The sequence below is a fragment of the Talpa europaea genome (genome assembly GCF_964194135.1).
Source record: "Talpa europaea genome assembly, chromosome: 15".
Lineage (NCBI taxonomy): Eukaryota > Metazoa > Chordata > Mammalia > Eulipotyphla > Talpidae > Talpa > Talpa europaea.
The window spans coordinates 25,875,388-25,896,516 of NC_140083.1; the positions used below are offsets into that span (position 1 = coordinate 25,875,388).

Below are 21,129 nucleotides of genomic sequence, written 5' to 3' on the forward strand. Positions count from 1 at the left end.
CCATTAGCATACTTGCTAAACCAAACAGTTAAAACTAATAGAGATATTACAACTATTTCTTTATTTTCAAAATGGGGGGTTCTTCAGAAGTCAATAATCCCCTACATTATAAGCAGAACTTCTCAAACTTTTCCAATTTCCTTTCTTTCAGAGCCCATGTGGCCCACAGGAATAGAAAATAAGTAAGAAGCTAATTATGTAATATAAGCTATAAAAGCAAAATAAGAGACATTCAAATGGAATATAGTTATTAAAATCATGCCAATTTAATAAAATCTTGATTCCAATAACCAAAACAAAACATAGATATCTATATAAAGAGAGAGTTTATAGAATGTGGGAGATGCCACATTTATCTTATAATCGGTAAGCCTTAACACAAAATAGAGGCCTTTAAGGATAGCACTCCTCCTACAGCAAAAGGTGTATACCTGTATGACTTGGGATACTCAGATATCTGCTACATTGTTGGGGGGTCTCAGTAAATTTCATGGCTGAGAATCCCAGGTCCTGACAAATTCTTCTTCTGGTCATGGTACTGTTCTGCTCAAAAGTTCTTGTTACCAAGATGAACTTTCCATATAAGGAAACTTTCGACTGATTCCAGTCTTTCTATTCTACCTTATATCACAATCTCTGCTTTATATGAATCAAGTTACCACCTGACTAGAATATTTTCTATAGGATGGTCTGTTATTTTTTAAATTAACCTGTTTTGGTACTTGGAATGCTCCTCTTCACATTTTTGTCTGTCTAAATCTTTCAGGACACAACTCAAAGGTTACTACCTTCACAAAGCCTTTCCTGATCTAGCAGGAAATAATCTTAACCTTCCATCTGAATGGCTCCTTTAACACATCATATCTCTTTTTTTCCTTAATTCTAAGAAATCACCCATTAATATAGTTCATATATAACTCATAAATCATTTTTAATTTGCTATTGTTTACTCTAGACATTATGATTGACTTGAACAATCACAGAAGATAACTGCAGTTACACTCTTAAGGTAAAAATTTCATACAAAGCAGATGCATTCAGAACAAGAATTTAGATTCACCTGAATTAGACGAGGTAGACAAAGTATCTTTACTGTCCAGAGAAAGGCAGGGAGCATAGAGAGTGACCCAGAATGGTAGGCTGCCCTGCATCCTTAAGCATTGGTTATCTCCTTTGCTATCATTTTTATTGCTATTCCTTAGCAATAAAAAGGGTAGGGGGTGGGGTGGGGAAAGCCAGTGGGTAAGCTGCTTCCTTTCAAATAAACTGCATATATTTGGCTCACACTATACAGGCTGAATTTTGTTATATGAAAAATAAGTATGCTAGCTGGGTGGCTGGAAATTTGCTCCACTAAAATTAAGAAATTTTAGTGTTACTATTATTAAAGGAAGAAAAGGACAATAGAAATGATTATATTATTTTATATATACATACTGCTAAGTTCCTCACTTTCCTGTCACTCTCCTTCCAGTGTTTTATTCATGCAGTAATATTACACAAATGAGCACACATATACCCAGGAAGAGATTTTCTCGAAAATAAATCGATAGTTCCAGTTCTGTATATTTAGATGTCTGTATTTATGAACCATTCCCAAAATATGATCACTCAGACATAAAGCAATCTCAGAATATTAAACATGCTCAAAAGTTTCCCCTGAAACTTGGTCCTTCCAGTGTTTCCTATCATGTAAACAGTATTGTCACCTACACAGTGGCTCAAAACCTTATAATAAGCCCTGACAAGTCCTTCTCCTTTACCTCCCACTCCTTTAAATACTACTAAGTGTTTCGTGAATTCTAATTTACTCTATTCCTACTATTGCTGCCCTGACTTTAGTCTTCATCTTCATGGTCTCAACTTGTTAAAATACCTCTTATGAAACTCCTTTCTGTGTTTGCCCAAGTATAGATTTTATCATTTGTAGCCATTCTTTTGTATGGTTATGAAACGAAAGCTCAATTTTGTCATGGTACACAAATACCCTTAGGAGCTTCAGTGTTTCCTCCATCTTTGTGGACTACTGCTTTCTCCTACATATTGACCTGATAAACACTAAATATTCCTTTAGTATTTCAATGCCTTTAAGAAACAAAGTTTAACTGTATTCATTATTTTTAGCTGATTATGTATGTGTGGTAGGGGTGTGGATATGGAGCCAGGCATATTTTGTAAATTTTATTTTAAGTTTCAAGCTTATATTTGGTAGATTTGAACATGAAGAATTCCAAGGGCCTGGAAGTAGTCCTCTGCAAAGATTAGAATTTTGTTTTTGCCTGGAACTGACTGAAGATCACTTTCTCTCATTTCAGATCATGGCTCAGTATGGACATTTCAGGTTCAACTCCCACCATGCATGAGTCTCCAATCCCAGTATGACCAGCATTTGTTTCAGGACAATACTGCCTGCTACCTTATGGTTCACAGTTCCCTGATCTGGTTTCAACTCCTCTTCCTCTCTTTCCCTTCTCTCCTTTTAATATTTTGGTTTTGATTTTTCTTAATCCATAGAGAGTCCCCTTATTTTTTGTGGATTCAGCAATGCTTAAAAAAACATATGTTTTAATTTAGGCAGGTTGAGCTGAACTATAGCAGGAGGGTCCCTCAGAAAAATCACATCTCCCAATACTGTTGGAGATAGAAGTCAAATGCATACTTGTTTGAAAAAAGAAACCACACTTTATCCCTCTATATCCTCCAGACTTCTAATGCCAAAATCCCGCATAAGACAGATTTAATAAAATATGGACTGTATGAGACAGAAAACACTGTCATCTCTACTAAAAAGACACCAACTGTATGCACAGTTACAATGATGGGATTAACCCTTTGCACTCCGCTGTCCCCTCTCAGGGGACATTGGTAGCTAATGTCCAGAATGGTTCGGAGTGCAAAGGGTTAATTCATTGCTATTGACTAAGAAATTAGTCTTTTTCCTAAAGGATACAATCCATGGTTTAATGCTTATTTTTAAACAGTATGTTACTTTTTCAAGTTATATGATCAACATATTTTTCTTCAATCCAGATACCTTTTCAGGTGAAGTACCTCTGCATTTAAAGCAATGAAATCAATTATTAATCCTCAGTGAAGGTGACTATATAAGTACCTACTCTCTTCTCTTAAAGTTACTACTGTTGACATATATTGAAAAACAATCTATAGCAGGACTGGTATCATATGCTCTTGACAAATTTCTATTTGGTACAGAACCCAAGTAAAAGATATCAATAAAACATAATTTGCAGCCCTCCCTGGATTTAAAAAATAAATAGAGAAATAAATAGAGAAATAAAAAATAAATAGAGAAATCTATGCGAGAACCACTCTAATACCCTATAACACATTAAGGTGGCAGAAAACATGAAGTTAGGCTGCAGGCTTTCAAGAGTTACACCATTTACATTTGACTCTGAAGAGTTGTAGTATTTGGATGGCACTGATGATACAAAAACACTCCCTAGCATTGGGCTGGAAAGAGGTGGAGAAAGACCAAGCACAAATCTATAGTAACCCTGCTCCTCGTAAGGGTTCCTATTAAGACTAGGAAGATGCTCTGTGGAATCACATTATCAAACTGTCAAGGGTTCCAGCTTTTTCTCTACTCCTGTACTCACAACTTCAAAAATGATGAGATAGAGGCCTCGCTGGTGGCACAAGGGATTAAGACACAACCTATAAAGCTATCTGCAACCACTGCAGGACAAGTTCGACCCCTGGCCAGGGAGCTACCCACATGGCGCAGCAGGCCTCTTCTGACTCGCCCGCTGCTCCCCTCAGCAGTGTATTTCAGTAGATCTGCCTGTTCAATTCCCCACTCTGTCTCTGGTGACTCCTCTAACCCCCACCTCTGGCCTGTACCCCAGTTCTTGTATGCATAAATAAATCTTTTTAAAAAATGATGAGATAAACTTTCAGGAAAATTACAAATTCTTTCCTCCCTTGGGCTGGGCCTAAAGGACTCAGGCCACTAACATCAATTTCTGACAGAATACTTTTATGCCAAGAGTGCAGTCATAGGAAAATTTCTGTTACACTGAATACATGCAGATGCCCAAGTCCAGAGACAGAAAAAGAAAAAAATATGTTCTGTCTTGTGTTCAGTTTTGACAAAAAAAAAAAAAAAATTGCCAAGAAACCATCAACAGGATGAGGTTCTCATGCCTCTTTGATAAGAATTGTGTCCCATACCCACTCCTAAATAAATGGAATGAGCATAGATAATTTAGATTGAGATTCACCTGAGGCTATAGAAGGGCTCAGTCTTCCCAATAATTCACACCTGAGCAAAATCACAGATGAGTTAGCAAGGAACAAGAGATGTGTGGATCTAGATAGGTAACCAGCAGTGTTACCTATAGTACAGTTCCAATTTCATGGCAAAAAAAAAAAAAAAAAAAAGAAACCCAAAAGAGGCCTCTCCCCAACTTGTAGAAGAAATAATATATTTCAAATTAATTAGGATAATAATCAACATTAAGACAAAACACTTAAATAATTCAAGCTTGAGAAATACATATTCTGTAAAGTACTGCAATAAAACTTTCTGGTATTTCTTGTTCTCCTAGGAACTACAGGCTCATAATGTATAAATATTTAAAAGGAGCCTTTAAAACATATGGTATAAATTCAGTACTCATAATGGCTCAGAGAGCTTTGAGGTATTTTTGAAAATTGACATTCATTACAGACCACCTCTATGGTCTACCACAGCGCAATGGGTAAACATATTCATGAAAAACACATATTGTTTACCTAGAACATATCATCATAAAAAAGTTGCAGTGTACATACCAGTTGTTTCTACTACACAACGTTGGACTATTAATAACTCAAATTTATATCCCAAAGGGCAACAATGCCTCGACTCAAACTTAAAAACAGCTGTGCAAACAAAGTGAGGGTGAGGGGCAGGTGTGTAAGATACAAGGAAGAGACACATGACACACATGACTATTCTGAGACAAAGCTCTATGGAAGAACTTAGTGCTCAGTACATGGCAGGAAATCTGCTAATTCTGTGCATGCAAACCCTTCACTCTGTAAGTTAGCTGTTTGAAAACGATGATCAAATTGTATAGTGATGAATTTCTATTTTAGTAAGGAATGTTAGGACAATATAGAGCATGTTATATGTACAAAATAGGGTTACATTCACATTCTATCTCTGTAAACAGTGACTGCATATAGTCCTTGTTTACCTCTGTCTATCTTCACACACACACACACACACACACCCCTACTCATCAATAAAGTTAAACTATCAATCATAATAGTTTATTGGACACTTCTGACTTGTTTTAAATTTTTTTCTTTAATTTGTGTATAGTCCCTAACTTAATATTATTTCATTTATAATCTACTTTCCTGTCCTATATATTTCAGTTTCCCCAAGTGTTTTACCCTGAACTCTAATTACTCCAAAGTGCTCTTTGAGCTTTGGACTTTGGCATACCCTCCTGAGACCTTTTGGGTTCAGTCTTTGGTTTGGATCAGCAAACTAGTATCTGAGTACAGTTCACTTATGTCTCTGCATGGAGGAGACTGAAATAACTATAAGTAATTTTGAGTAGATTTCTCGACTCATCCATCTTATGGAGCCATAATAAGCTGCTCATCAGAACTACCTTAAAAATGCAAGTCCTGTTTTTAGAGATTATAACCCAGAAAGTCAGAAGCAGGTCCTAGGCATCCATCTACTAAAAGTGTCAAATTTGAGTTAGCTGGGCAGTTAGAGATCAGAAACACTATTGTTAAAAATTGTAGGAGAGGTTTTATTTTTTTAATCTTCTCTCTCATACTTTAGCCAAGAGAAGGCAAGAAAAATGGAGACGGGGTTGGGAAAGAGAGAAGAAAATATTACCTCCGCCATCTAGTTTCTGAGATGACAAAGTGTGGCAGGCCAGATCTAGACAAAACGCAACATTAGTGAAGTTTACCTTTGTTATTTCTATCACTTGTTTTTTTCCCTACCCTTCCAATCTTTCTCAACCTTCAAAATATTTGCAGGCACACTCACATTACAAATATTTCTATCCATTTCATCATATCACCCAGTTCCCCTTATTCTTTGCTTTCTGGACAAGTAAAACTCCCAACACTATGTTCATTTCAGGTAAGTCTGAGAAGAGCAAATAACACTGAGGCATTACTATTAGCTGCTGCCACTTAAGCTCAGTATTGTTTACTTGATGATCTCAATGATCCTCAAAGTATAAGATATTTTGGACAGGGCAGCCTCTCCAAGAGTTCATTATAACTAAAAGGAGATAAAAGGAGAGTATTGCTGCCAGACATTGTTGAAACAAACCTTTCTGACACTTTTTGTTTGACACCGGGGGTCAAAAATGCCCCACGTACTCAGTTCACAATGGCAACTTCTACACTAGAGAAGAGAGGTAAAAATGATTTTACCCAGGCAGGATGCAAAACTGAGAATCTGTTTACTAAGAAGTTTTTATTTTTAAGTGTGGAAATGTGAAGTTATTTTGTTCAACTAATTTTCCCAGAAGACTCAAAGATTATTTTATGAATGAGTACTAAATAAATAAAACTAAGTGAGTCAAGAAAAATTCTGGAAAATGGCTTATGGGGTAAATTGAAATGAGAAAATGGAGGCCTTGTTGACATTTAAAATTGTCCCTTTCAAACCCATTAAAATGAACATTAAGATTATGATCAGAATTGTTTCTGAGAAAGATATAAGAATAGGATGAAAGAAAACACAGCAACAAAGAAAATGACAAACAGAAGGAAACATGATTGAGAAAGTAGATTATCACCCCATGATTTGGCTACTCCATCTACATTACTATTTTACCATTTTGATTAATTTTTAGTGATCTTTCAAGACAGAGTGGGTACCATCACACTGGAACATACCCTCAAATACTGCCCATTTCCCATTAGATTGACCTATATGCTATTTTGCTATAATATTCTGTCTTATAGCACCTTCTACACTATTTCAAAAATGATATCTGAGGATTAGAAAATAAAGATGAACACTAGTGCCATATTTTGTGCTCCCCAGTCTTTATAGAGAACTAACCATCTATTCTCTAAATTTCAATTTTTTAAAAGGCAAATACCACTACTTTAAGAAAATATAAACTATTTAGGACTGAATAAATCATATGAAATAACCTTGTAGTCAATAAAAAGAATAAGGCAGCATTCTATGTGCTGGTATGGAAAGAAACATCAAAATACAGTAAGTAAATAAAGGTAATTAACTCATAATCTATTAGGCTCCCTCCAACTATAATAACAAAGAGCATGAATGTACGTACAAATATTTTGTTTTCTGGAAAGATACACAAGAAACCAAAAACAGAGGTATAGGGACTTAGTTTTTATTTTCTTCTTTGAAATCTTTCTATATTATTTGAAATGTCTATTCTAAGTGACTTTTTTTTACAAATAAAAAAAATTTAGGTTACTAACAGAGATTATCTGGATCCTGTGATAAAGGTTATTTTTTACATTCCTTGAGGGTGAAGACAATATTTCACACGTCCTCATTGCTTAGCACAGTGTGGAACACAGTTGGCATTCAAGGAATGTTTGTTGAACTGAACTGACTCTGCTTGCCATCTGTTTGAGTCTCCTATCTCTTCCTTAAAGTATTTGTATGGGTTCTATCCTCATCTCCCTTTATTATACATAAACTACCAGGCCCAGTGCTTTGAAACTAGTAGATGATTAATAAGTGTTTGTTCAAACCAGTCATAAAATCTACTAGTATTATGCAGCTGCCAGTGCAGCAACAGTGATTTTTTTCTATCCCCATTCACTTGTTCTCAATTATTTTTTTAACACACATTATACTAACATTGATTTACATTAACCATCTTTGAGGCAATATGATTAGTTAGAAGATACAAAAGTGAATAATTTCCAGTCTATCTACTTTAAAGACAAAACTATCACATCTTTCCACTGCAGGAAAGAAGCAGGAGTGAATAAAAGTGTGGTTGTACCAGTCTTTCCCTCATACATTGCTGTTGGAAATGTAGACTGGTCTAGCCCCTATGGAAAACAGTATGGAGGTTTCTCAAAATATTGAAAATAAATCTACCAGACAATCAAGCAATTGTACTCCTAGATATCTACCAGAGGAAAGCAAAATATTAATTTGAAGGAATATATATGCACTTCTGTGATCCCTGCAACACTATTTACAACAGCCAAGTTGTGGAAACAATTTAAAATGCTCAAGGACAGATGAGTTGATTAAGAAGATGTGGTATATATACTGCAAGGTAATCTACTCAGCTATAAAAAAAAAAAGGTGAACTCTTTCCATTTGCAACAACATGGATGGAACTGGAGGAGCTAACACTAAGCAAAATAAGTCAGCAGGAAAAAGACAAATATCAGATGGCTTTACTAATATGCGCAGTATAGAGAAAGTATATACTGATCATGAGGCTGAGGCTACAGAGAGGGAAGGGAAAGGTGGTAAGCAAAGTTGTAGAGGACACCCAGTGGACAATGGAGGAGGACTATAGGTGCCCTGGTGGTGGAAGTGGTGTCTTAACATTCTGAAGAGATGTGTTCCTTTACCCCTGAATCATATACAGTGTTGTAAACCAGTGTTACTTCAATTTAAAAAAAAAAAAAAAAAAAAAACGGGCCTTCCTGGTGGTGCAGTGGGTTGAGCGCCAAGCATGAAGCTGTCCGTAGCCTCTCCAGTGTGGGTCTGATTCTGGCCTGCCAGGGAGCAACCCACATGGTGCAGCAGACCTCTCCTGCCTCTCCCGCTGCTCCCCTCAGCAGTAGATTTCGGTCAGTCTGCCTTTTCTGCTCCTCATTCTGTCTCTGGTGAATTCTCTCACCCTCCCGCATCTCTGACCTGTACTCCAGTTCTTATATAAATAAATAAATCTTTAAAAAAAAGCCATGACATAAATTATAATTGCACATCTCTATTTCATAGCAAACTTTGCAGTTCTAAGGATTAGAACTGAAAGTTTCTATACTGCAAATCTGTAGACAAATTTCAATATAATTAAATATAATTGGACATCATTTTTACCTCTTGGTCATGACTAAATGAAAAACAATTTTCATATTCATCTTGGTTTTAAAACTGAGGAAAAGAGTAAACAATACAATTCATATACAACTTTCTGACCTAAAAATTTTTAGGAAGGGCAACTACACTGATTAAGACTATGCTAAGCTAATATAAAAGAGAACTGTTAATATTAATGGAGTAAATTTCCATCTAATCTGGAACAGTGTTTTGAATCTGTATCTTATGGAGAGAAATAACTACATCAAATGGAGGAATTTCAGGAGTTGCTCTGGAGGAAGGCTGTGGGGTGCCTTCCGGTGTACTCATTCTGTACTTGGCTCCTCAGATACCTTTGAGTTTGAATTCTATTTTGATGAAATTGTGTAATTTATAGCTTTTAAAAAACCTACCTATGCTGGTCCTTTAAAATACAGTAAGGTACTTTTTTTGAACTATATCAATGTTACCTATAAAATGGAGAAAACATAGAAAATGAAAGCAAAAACCCTGCATTCTATATTAATGACAACATAACTTTACTATCTCAGTAATTGTGCATATTACAAGTTATTTTTAAGCAGCAATTCTCTAAAACACACACCACACAACATTTTCAAATGTCTGTCAAGTTTTCAGAATTCATTAAAACTATTTTTGACCAAAGAATCTGTAAAAGAATACATAATGTGATTGCATATCAAATCAAGAATATGAGATGTTATCTCAAATGTTAACTCAAAACGACAACAATGTAAAAAAAAAAAAAAAAAACAAGAGAGAGAAACAGAAAGCAGCCATGATTCCAAAATAAATAAGATTATGAGGCATGTAGAACATTGTACCTTTAAGTGGGTTTTCAAATTCTTCAGATAAGAGGTGGTAGCAACAACCCACACTGCAAATACCCTTGATTTCAGACTTTGATGTAAATATTCGCAGTGTATTGGGAGCAAGATCACCGCAAGTATGTAGACCAACCATCAAGCAATCCTTTAAAGGAGAGGAAAAATAAATAAATTTTGGAAATTAAAAGGTGGCTGAACAAACAGTTCAGGTGAATGCTAATGTTAAAGAGAATATGTGGCGTTTTCAAAAATTATCAACTTCTACCCAGGAAGTATTGCATGTGTCTCTCATTTTAATAATGAATGATGATGTCCTTTATAAGCAAAATAACTGCTCTCTTATCACAAGTAACATTTTTTAGAGTTGTTTCTCTAGTGTTTTTGGTTACTTATCCATTTGAATTTATTATGATTTCTTTTACAATTATTATTTGCCTAACAACTAGCCAAAGTAAAGTCAATGAAATATAGCAGGTGTTACTAGGATAACTCTGTATTGTGAAAAATATTTACACCTTAGTAATCAAAACTTTTACTCACTTCTTCACAAATTGCCCATGAAACTTATAAAAAACAAGTTAAATGTTTCTAGGCCAGTATTTCTGCTCCAACATCAAAAGTTTATTTAGTTATTTCATTGCATCAAATATGGCAATATTAAATTCCAAATAAACTTTTATCCTAAAGTTTTTCATTTAATTTGTGTAGAAATTCTCTTGTGAAATGTTTCTTCTATTATCAACAGCCTAACCTAAATGCATACACACACATAATGGGTACATATACACATGTTCATAGAATCATGATCAATTTACCAAGTGTAATTTTTAGTACTGCAGTTTCCTCATCTGTAAAAAGTGAATAGCAATAGTATTTTATGTTAATGGATTTTTGTAGGATTGAAATAAATTAACACTGACAAATGACTTAGTATAACCTCTAACGAAGAATAAAATTCATTAAATGCTTTTTATTCTTATCATCACCTTATCACTACCATAAATTCAAAATAACAGGAAGCTATGATTCAAATACACTTCTGTAACTACCCTCAGAACTACTATAATTAGACCAGAGGGGAGTGAGCACCCATGCCAGGGCAGACCAGGCGCATCGCCATTTTAGAACAGGGACATTTCTTCAGTAAAGACTGTTTGGAACCGGCAGAAGGCTCCTGAAGGAGCCAGGGGTGAGCTGGTAAGTTTGTCCACGCCAGGCCCCTTCTGACCTGCAGTCTGAGTCCTGAGGGGGAGCGGGAACCCACCACCAGGGCAGACCGGGCATGCAGGGGAGTGCGTCCCCGCATTGGCATTTTAGAACAGGGACCTTTCTTCAGTAAATACTGCTTGAAACCAGCAGAAGGTTCCCAGAGGAGCCAGAGGTGAGCTGGGAAGTTCACCCAAGATGCCGGCCAGTACCAGCAACACAGTATCTCAAGGCATAAGGCAAATTAGAAAACAGGCAGTAGGGAGTAGAAAAACCACATGTAACCCAGGAACTCCTCAGCGAAAAAGCACAGCACAAAAAGAAAACCACCCCCCAGATGGCAATGACAGTAACTTGGAAGAACTTCTGAGTCTTCCAGAAAGAGAATTTAAAATTGTCGTGATTAAAAAACTGACAGAAGTCATAAAGGAAAACAATGACAAGGAGAAAATAATCAATGATCAGAAGAATGAAATTGAATCCCTAAAGAGGGAAGTAAAAGAAATGCAGGCGATCAAAGAATTAATGGAGGAACTAAAGAACTCTGGGAAAACCAATGAAAGCAGAGTAGATGAAATGGAAGAACAAATAAGTACTCTTGAAGACACAGAAATAAAAAGAACCAAAACAGAAAAGGAAAGAGAAGTACAAAGGAAAAAGACCGAAGAAAGACTTTGGGAACTATCTGACTCCATGAGGAAAGGAAATATAAGAGTTACAGGAATACCAGAAGGAGAGGAGAGAGATGTAGGAACAGAGAAAATATTCAAGGAGATAATTGAAGAGAACTTCCCAAACGTGAAGAAGGAGCTGAAAATTGATATACAAGAAGCAAGAAGAACACCAAACTTCCACGACAAAAGTAAAAATACAGCAAGACACATAATAGTAAAGCTCCCAAGAATCCAGGACAAGGAAAAAATAATGAAGCTGGCAAGAGGGAAGAAACAGATAACATTCAAAGGAAAACCAATCAGGCTGACATCAGACTTCTCCAAAGAAACACTATAGGCAAGGAGAGAGTGGAGGGACATAGTCAACAGATTCCAAGAAAACAGATGTCAACCAACAATACTCTATCCCGCAAAGCTCTCCTTCCTCTATGAATAAAGAATAAGGACCTTCCCAGACAAACAGAAACTCTGGAATTTCATTACGACTAAACCCACACTCCAAAAAATACTACAAGGAGTCCTAAAGCCAGAACCTCAGAGGGACGAATAACAACAAAATAAGGACAAAAAAAAAAAAAAGTTATTAAAAGAATAAATAAATAAAATCAAAGGAAAGGCAAACACAATGGCAAATACAGATGCTAATATATCAATATTAACTCTAAATGTAAATGGACTAAACTCTTCAATAAAAAGACACAGAGTCGCAGGCTGGATTAAGAAACAAAACCCAGCATTTTGCTGTCTCCAGGAAATATATTTAGCTACAAAAGATAAAAATAGACTCAAAGTTAAAGGATGGAAAACAATCCTACAAGCAAATGGACCAAAAAAGAAAGCAGGAACAGCTATAATTATATCAGATAAAACAGATTTCAAACTCAAAAAGATAAAAAGAGACCCCAACAGTCACTACATTATGATCAAGTGGACAATACTTCAAGAAGAAATAACACTCATTAACATATATTCACCAAACGAAGAAGCACCAAAATATGTCAGACAACTATTGTCATCTCTGAAAACAGACATCAGAGAAAACACATACGTACTGGGAGACTTCAACACACCACTATCAACAATGGATGGATCAACGAGACAAAAAATCAGTAAAGACACTAAAGCTCTAAATAAGGACCTAGAGCACTTGGGCTTAACAGACATCTACAGAACACTAAACCCCAAAAAAACGGAGTACACATTTTTCTCAAGCGCACACAGATCATTCTCCAGGATCGATCACATACTAGGACATAAGACAAACATCAACAGATACACCAAGATTGAAATCATACCAACCATCTTTTCTGACCATGAAGGCATCAAACTAGAACTAAACCATAAAAAGAAGGCAAGGAACTCTCCTACCTCATGGAGATTGAAAATCACACTACTGGAAGAACACTGGACTAATGAGGAGATCAAAGAAGAAATTAAAAAAATTTTTGAATTGAATGACAAGGAGGACAGCAATTTCCTAAACGTATGGGATGCAGCAAAAGCAGTAATAAGAGCAAAATATATAGCAATAGAGGCTCACATCAAGAAACAAGAAAGAACTCAAACAAACAACCTAATCGTGAAGCTCAAAGATCTAGAAAAAGAACAACCAAAAAATAACCCCAAAACCAGTAGAAGAAAAGAAAAGAAGCTCAAAGATCTAGAAAAAGAACAACCAAAAAATAACCCCAAAACCAGTAGAAGAAAAGAAATATAAAAAAACCAAAGCAGAAATAAATGAAAGCAAAACTAAAAAAAAAAAAAAAATCCAAAAGATCAATGAAACCAAGAGCTGGTTCTTCGAAAAAAATCAATAAAATAGACAAACCCCTAGACAGGCTCACAAAGGAAAAAAGGGAGAAAGCACAAATACACAGGATCATAAATGAAAGAGAGAAATCACAACGGACACAGCAGAAATCAAAAGAATAATCAGTAACTACTATGAACAGTTATATGGAAACAAGTTCAACAATCTAGAGGAGATGGACAAATTCCTACAACTCTACAATCACCCAAAGCTAGATAAAGAAGAAATAGAACACCTAAACAGACCAAATACAAGCAGTGAAATTGAAATGGTAATCAAAAACCTCCCCAAAAACAAAAACCCAGGACCTGATGGATTTACAAATGAATTCTACCAAACATTCAGAGACGAATTAGTGCCTATCCTTCACAAACTCTTCCAAAAAATTGAGAAGGAAGGGATAATACCAAACACGTTCTATGAAGCCAGCATTACACTAATACCAAAACTGAACAAGGACAACACAAAAAAGAAAACTACAGACCAATCTCCCTAATGAACACTGATGCAAAAATCCTCAATAAAATTTTAGCTATCAGAATCCAACAATGTATCCATAAGATAATTCACCACGACCAAGTAGGATTCATTCCAGGGACACAAGGATGGTTGAACCTCTGAAAATCAATCAACGTTATCCAACACATCAACAAAAAGAAATATAAAAACCATATGATAATAGCAATAGATGCCGAGAAAGCTTTCGACAAAGTGCAACACCCATTCATGATAAAAGCCCTTGAAATTCTTGGGATACAAGGAACATACCTCAACATCATAAAGGCCATATATGACAAGCTAACAGCCAGTATGATTCTCAATGGCAAAAAGCTGAGAGCATTTCCATTAAGATCTGGAACAAGACAAGGATGTCCACTCTCACCAATGCTTTTCAATATAATACTGGAAGTCCTAGCCAGAGCAATGAGACAAGAGAAAGACATACAAGGAATCCAAATAGGAAAAGAAGAAGTCAAACTATCACTATTTGCAGATGATGCGATGATATACATAGAGAACCCCAAAAACTCCACAGAAAAACTAATTCAACTCATCAATCAGTTCAGTAAAGTGGCAGGGTACAAAATCAACATGCAAAAGTCAGTAGCCTTCCTATACACAAACAATAAATCTGAAGAAGAAGAAATAAAAAGAAAACATACCTTTTATTATGGAAACAAAAAAAAAAAAATCAAATACTTGGGAATAAATCTAACAAAAGAGGTAAAGGACCTATACAAAGAAAACTATAAAATACTGTTAAAAGAAATAGAAGAAGACACAAAGAAATGGAAAGACATCCCCTGCTCATGGATTGGAAGAATAAACATTATTAAAATGGCCATCCTACCAAAAGCAATCTACAGATTCAATGCTATTCCAATAAAAATTTCAATGTCATTCTTCAAAGAAATAGAACAATTATTGATGAAATTCAATGGAATCACCAAAAACCCCGAATAGCCAAAGCTCTCCCGAAAAAAAAAAAAAAAAAAAGAAGGGAATGGAGGCATCACACTCCCAGACTTCAAACTATACCACAAAGCTATAATCATCAAAACTGCATGGTATTGGAACAAGAACAGACACACAGACCAATGGAATCGAATAGAAAATTCAGAAATAAAACCAAAGATTTATGGTCAACTAATCTTTGACAAAGGAGCAAAGACTATGCATTGGATCAAAGAAAGTTTGTTCAATAAATGGTGCTGGGAAAACTGGGTCGCTACATGCAAAAGAATGAAGCTTGACCACTACCTCACACCATACACAAAAACAACTCAAAATGGATTAAAGAACTAGACACAAGACCTGAAACCATAAAATACATAGAAGGAAATATAGGCGAAACACTACATGATATGCACATCAAAGACATCTTTACAGACGCATCACCCAAAGCAGTGATAGTGAAGGCAAAGATAAACAGCTGGGACTACATCAAATTAAAGAGCTTCTGCACAGCAAAAGACACAATAACAAAAACAAAGAGAAACCCCACTGACTGGGAGAACATTTTTGCACACAACACTAATGATAAAGGACTGATCACAAAAATCTACAAAGAGGTGATGAGACTCAATAAAAACAAAGAAAATAATCCAGTCAAAAAATGGGCAGAAGAGCTAAAAAGAAACTTCTTGAAGAGGAAATGCAAATGGCCAATAGGCATATGAAAAAATGTTCAACATCACCTGTAATCAGGGAAATGCAAATCAAAACTACCATGAGATACCATCTGACACCAGTGAGAATGGCACATATTAAAAAAACTAGCAACAACAAATTGAGGTGAGGTTGTGGAGAAAAAGGAACTCTCCTGCACTGTTGGTGGAAGTGCAAACTGGTCCAACCACTATGGAGAGCTGTGTGGAGATTTCTGGACCTACTAAACATAGAGCTTCCATATGATCCAGCAATTCCACTCCTAGGTATTTACCCAAAGGACACAGAAACATCAATTCCAAAGAGCACCTGCACCCCTATGTTTATAGCAGCACTGTTTACAATAGCTAAGCTTTGGAAACAACCCAAATGCCCAAAAATAGATGACTGGATCAAGAAGATGTGGTACATATACACCATGGAATATTACTCAGCATTCAAAAAAGATAAACACATGCAATTTGCTGCAACATGGATGGCGCTGGAAGGGATCATGCTCAGCGAAATAAGCCAGAAAGAAAAAGAAAAATACCGGATGGTCTCACTCATAGCAGGAATCTAGAAAACTTAAATAAGGGACCAGGAAAAAGAATAACTATAAGAAAGTGAAAATCAAAATCAACAAACAACTATGAACCAGAGACACTCTATTGGGGGTAGGGGGCGGGAAGGGGAGGGATTCGGGTCAAAATAAGGGGGTCGCAATTGTATGGGGAATAGAAAAATAAAATTTATAATAAAAAAATAAAATTGAAATAAAAAAGAACTACTATAATTAATGAATTTAAATTATTTTACTAAAAATGTGCTTTTGACCTTATAATCTAATCATAAATTGGGCTGAGGTCTAAATTTTCTAATGAAAAGTGTGTTCCAGTAAGTATCTTTGAGCTTAGAGAACCCTCAGTTGCTTCCAACACCATTCTATTCAAAGCAGCTTTTGGAGTGTTGTGCCACTATTTTGCTTTCCCAATGAATTGATAGTTGGGTAGATTTTATTTAGACGTGATAATATTACAAATAAAAAATAATTCAGGGCCTCCCCGGTGGCGCAGCGGTTGAGCGCTGGGTTGCGAAGCTGTTCGCGGCCTCTGCGGCGCCGGTTCCATCCCCGGCTGCTCCCCGGCCACCGGAGGAGGGTCCCGCATGGCGCGCAGACCTCTCCTGCCGCCCGCTGCTCCCCTCAGCAGTGTGCTTCGGTCCTTCTGCCTGTTCTGCAACCCACTCTGGCTCTGGTGAATTCTCTCACCCTCCCGCGCTTCTGACTGTACCCGGTGCATGTATAAACAAAACAAACAAACAAACAAATAAATAAATAAAACATGCCTCTATTAAAAAAAAAAAAAAATCTTTAAAAAAAAAAAATAAATAATTCAAAGAGAGAGCTTACTGTCCATAAATGGTAGAATAACAGAAGTGTAAGTCTCTTTAAGATTAGTTTAGTTCTCCTAAAATATAAAAGAACATTTGATTTTATTCTTTACTGTATTAATCATATAAGATTAGTTAATAATTTTGGTAGGTGGCAACAAAAATATGCAATCACCACAGTATGCATTTATTACAATATTTAAGTATTGTATGGGTGTATTATGGTTAGGGAGGGTGGAAGAGGTGTTGGTTAATTCTGGTTATTAAATTTTTAATTCATTAAAAGACCCAAGAGGGCCTCCCCGGTGGCGCAGTGGTTGAGCACTGAGTTGCGAAGCTGCCCCCAGCCTCTGCAGCACTGGTTCAATACCCTGCTGCTCCCCGGCCACTGGAGGAGGGTCCCACATGGCTCACAGACCTCTCCTGCCGCCTGCTGCTCCCCTCAGCAGTGTACTTCAGTCCTTCTGCCTGCTCTGCTCCCCGCTCTGGCTCTGGTGAATTCTCTCACCCTCCCGTGCTTCTGACTGTACCCAGTGCTTGTATAAATAAATAAATAAATAAACAAATCTTTAAAAAAAAAAAAAAGACCCAAGAAACATTTTCCAGAACATTTAGATAAATTCTTATAAGAGTTTGCATAGAGTCTTGAGCATACACTGTCAATAGACTTTGAAAAAAAACTTAAATATATGATGATAAGCACTAAAAGTTTATATTTTTTGAAGTTAGGTTAAATTAAGTTGTTTAACCTTAAGAGAAATTTTAGGTATAAATATATAGGAGTGACAATTAACAGGGTTTAACCAATTTCCCTTAGCTTGTAAAATCAAAAAAATATCTGGGAAAAAGAAAAATTTCCCATACTATAAATAAAACACTTGTCAGCTACTAATTAAGGATTCAAATATATAAAGAACTTTGAAAAATTTTGTTTCTTTCTTTCTTTAGGGAAGAATTTCTGAAAAATTTACAAATGGAAAGTATTATAACTCCAAAGGTTACCTTGCTTTTTAAGTAGTGAGTTAGGTCAAATGATTTCCAGAAGTTCTTTTACAATATTGTTTTAACATACAATCTTGCCTTTGTTTAAGATATACTGTATTTTAATTACATAATTTGACATATTAGAAAGAGTTCAAATTCTTTATGAATATTAAGAATCTACTCTTGCTCAAGAAAACTGCACATTTAATTATTACCAAGACTAACATTAAACATAATATTGCCCTAAATACCTTTGTACTTCAAACTTAAATTAAAATGTAAGTTTTGTTGGGCTGTAATTTTAAACAATCCCTAAATTGCATAATGAGAACTTACCTTACTAGCTTTTGAGTTGGTACTTATATTTGATTAAAGAGGCTTAAAATGAAGGGTGGGAACTCTATTCTGGAAAACTGTGATTGACAGATTGTCAGATTTTGATAGCTGTGGTAATCATGAAAGTCTGCACATAATTTTATTTTCTTGGTCCTTTAGATTAATGTAATAAAATAAAACATATAAGCTAAGTAGTAAGCTACTAGTTAAAGTTAAATCTTTTTTAGAACATTTTTATAAATGAAATTAAAAGCACAATCACCTCCAGATCTTCAATAATATCATGCAGTTCTGAATCAGCGGTGATAAAAGATGTTAAAGGTGAGTATATATTTGATTCACTTGTCTTTAATGTTGTTTTTCTTCTCTCTTTGTTTGCCTCGGGCATTTTCCTATTGGGTATTTCAGATGAAGAAGTAATTTCTACAGCATTAATAGGCAAAAAGTTTATAAGAGACAAGGCATTTTCAAAATGCAAATTTTCTTCTTGATGTGAATGAACATGTAGACTTTCCATTTGTTTTCTGATGTTAGAAATTACGGGGTCTGAAAAATCTGACAAAAAGTCTGAGGTAGATATCTTTCCTTGATTGGTAGGATTATTGTTATACACTCCGTCCATATCTGCTTCACATTTAATGTCATCTTGCACAGTCTGTTCTTTTGCCATTTTTAATGCCAGTCCACTGACATCTAATTTTGATGGAGTATGATAGACTTTGCAATGTTTCTTTAGTTTCCTGTTTCTCTCCTCAGCTCCATGAGTATTAGTATTAGAGGAATCGATTCCATAAACTTTTAAGCCATATTTCAAGGACAAAAAGGAGCTTAGATAGCCTTTTCCAGAACCCACATCAATTACCTACATTAAAAAAAAACACAATGAATTAAAGCGTTTTACTCAGAAGGTAACAGAAAGCATTATTAACAGTTTTAAAAAGCAGCTAAACAAATGATTATATAGTTTTTATTTTTCATTTTAGTATTTTGAATCTTTTTCAAAATGAGTTGTTATTTTTATTCAAAAATTTAAGGATGGAAAAGATATAAAAGATAAATATTGGGAGGGAAGACATGCTTGTGTGCACAGAAAACTGTGAGGAATATACAAAAATGCTAACAGAACTAGTAAGTGAATTTAGTAAAAATCATGTCTCCACAATGTACTATTTAAAAACCTTTTCAATAATGGCAAAATGTCCTAAAAAATCTGACTTATCTTACAGATACACACTGACTTATATTTCCCTCCAAATTGGTCTTTCAGTAACATATGTAGTACTAGCAACAGATGGAAGAACTCTGCGCAATTAAGTGTTACAGTGGTAGGAATAAATAAGCCTACAATTTTTTGTGTTCAATCTGGTATGAATAGCAAAATCTTTACCACCCTGCTCTCCTACCCCTTACAATTGTCTTTTCATTGTTGGATCATTGTACAGGTTTAAAGACAGAGGATTCTTCTATGCCCAGAAGGAGAGATGCTCCTTGTCTAATTCTTTTTAGTTGACTTTCCCAGAGAAACACTGTTATCAAGAACAGTTACATTTCTTAATATTAGAGTGGCCTATATTTCAGAGAGAAGACAGTTATGTTTTTTTGTTTTTGTTGTTGACCTGAAGATCTAACTATCATTCTATGCTGATGATTCTGAAATTTGCAAGTCCAACTTGGAATTCTCCTGTGAACTTTATACTCATATATCCAACAGTCCACAGAACATTCCCCTTCATCGTGGTAGCACTTCAAATTTAATATGTTCAAAACTGAGCTCTTGATAGTCTCTGTAAATCCTACCCTTCCCATAATCTTCTCCTTCATAGACTTCTGGGTACCTAGCTTAAGCTGTGATAGTTTTTGATCATCTTCAAACTGTCTACAAGTATAGAACAATCTATGGAAAAGATTGTAATGTAATAAAAAGTGAAGGAGGGAAAATCCTCCACTAACCTCATAGATGTACTTGTAGGGATAAGGGAAATAAACTTATTATTCATATAAGCCACAGATAAGACAAAAATTTACTATTTTTACAGGCCAATGTCAGCAGTCTTTGATTTTATTTAACATCTGTTACCAGACATCACTATTTTTTAACTGAAGCTACTTTTTATAATAGAAATACACTCATTCTGATGCTATGAAAGCCTTCAAGTTCTAAAACATAGGCTTTTTTGTGAAACTATAATGAGGCAAGTAGTCCAGATCAAAGTTGGTGACCCAAGTTGTGAGAATACCTAGTGGCAAAAAGTTTTGCTTAATGTTTTTTTCATAATGGTGCCTCAAGCTGGAGTTATAACATATTAAAGAGAATTACCTTTAACCTCTATCCATTCCAAAAAGAGTAAGATTTATGACAAAACAAAAACAGTCTACGTTTAGCATAAATTTGTTATAATAACAGTATATTTGAAAATGATAGCATACCATAAAGGATCTGACATATCTCACCTCAGCTATTATTTACACATATTTTAGAGGCTATATAGTAATGGAAAAGAAAATCTGAATGACATTTTAAAATGGTCAGTACTTTTAACATATGAAAATATAGGAAACTACTCTTACCTGCTTTATGCCACAGTAATTAGCAATATTGCTGACCAGCTCTGACATTGCCTGAACTTCATGAGATTTTTTCATATTCATAAACTCATCAGGCTTCATATTTTTACCTGAGCAAAAATAAACCAAAATTACAGTACTGCT

The 21,129-nt window shown here is 35.3% G+C and overlaps 1 protein-coding gene across 1 annotated transcript in view; it reads right to left on the reverse strand.

Annotated features, from left to right (window-relative positions):
- METTL25 (methyltransferase like 25) overlaps positions 1-21,129 on the reverse strand; it is an 87,239-nt gene that overhangs the window by 46,090 nt on the left and 20,020 nt on the right. Inside the window, exons 3-5 of the mRNA XM_084255099.1 lie at positions 20,989-21,095; positions 18,683-19,282; positions 9,868-10,015 (exon numbers count right to left, since the gene is read on the reverse strand). Of these exons, the coding sequence (XP_084111225.1) occupies positions 9,868-10,015; positions 18,683-19,282; positions 20,989-21,095 (855 nt within the window). The remainder of the gene's footprint in view (positions 1-9,867; positions 10,016-18,682; positions 19,283-20,988; positions 21,096-21,129) is intronic.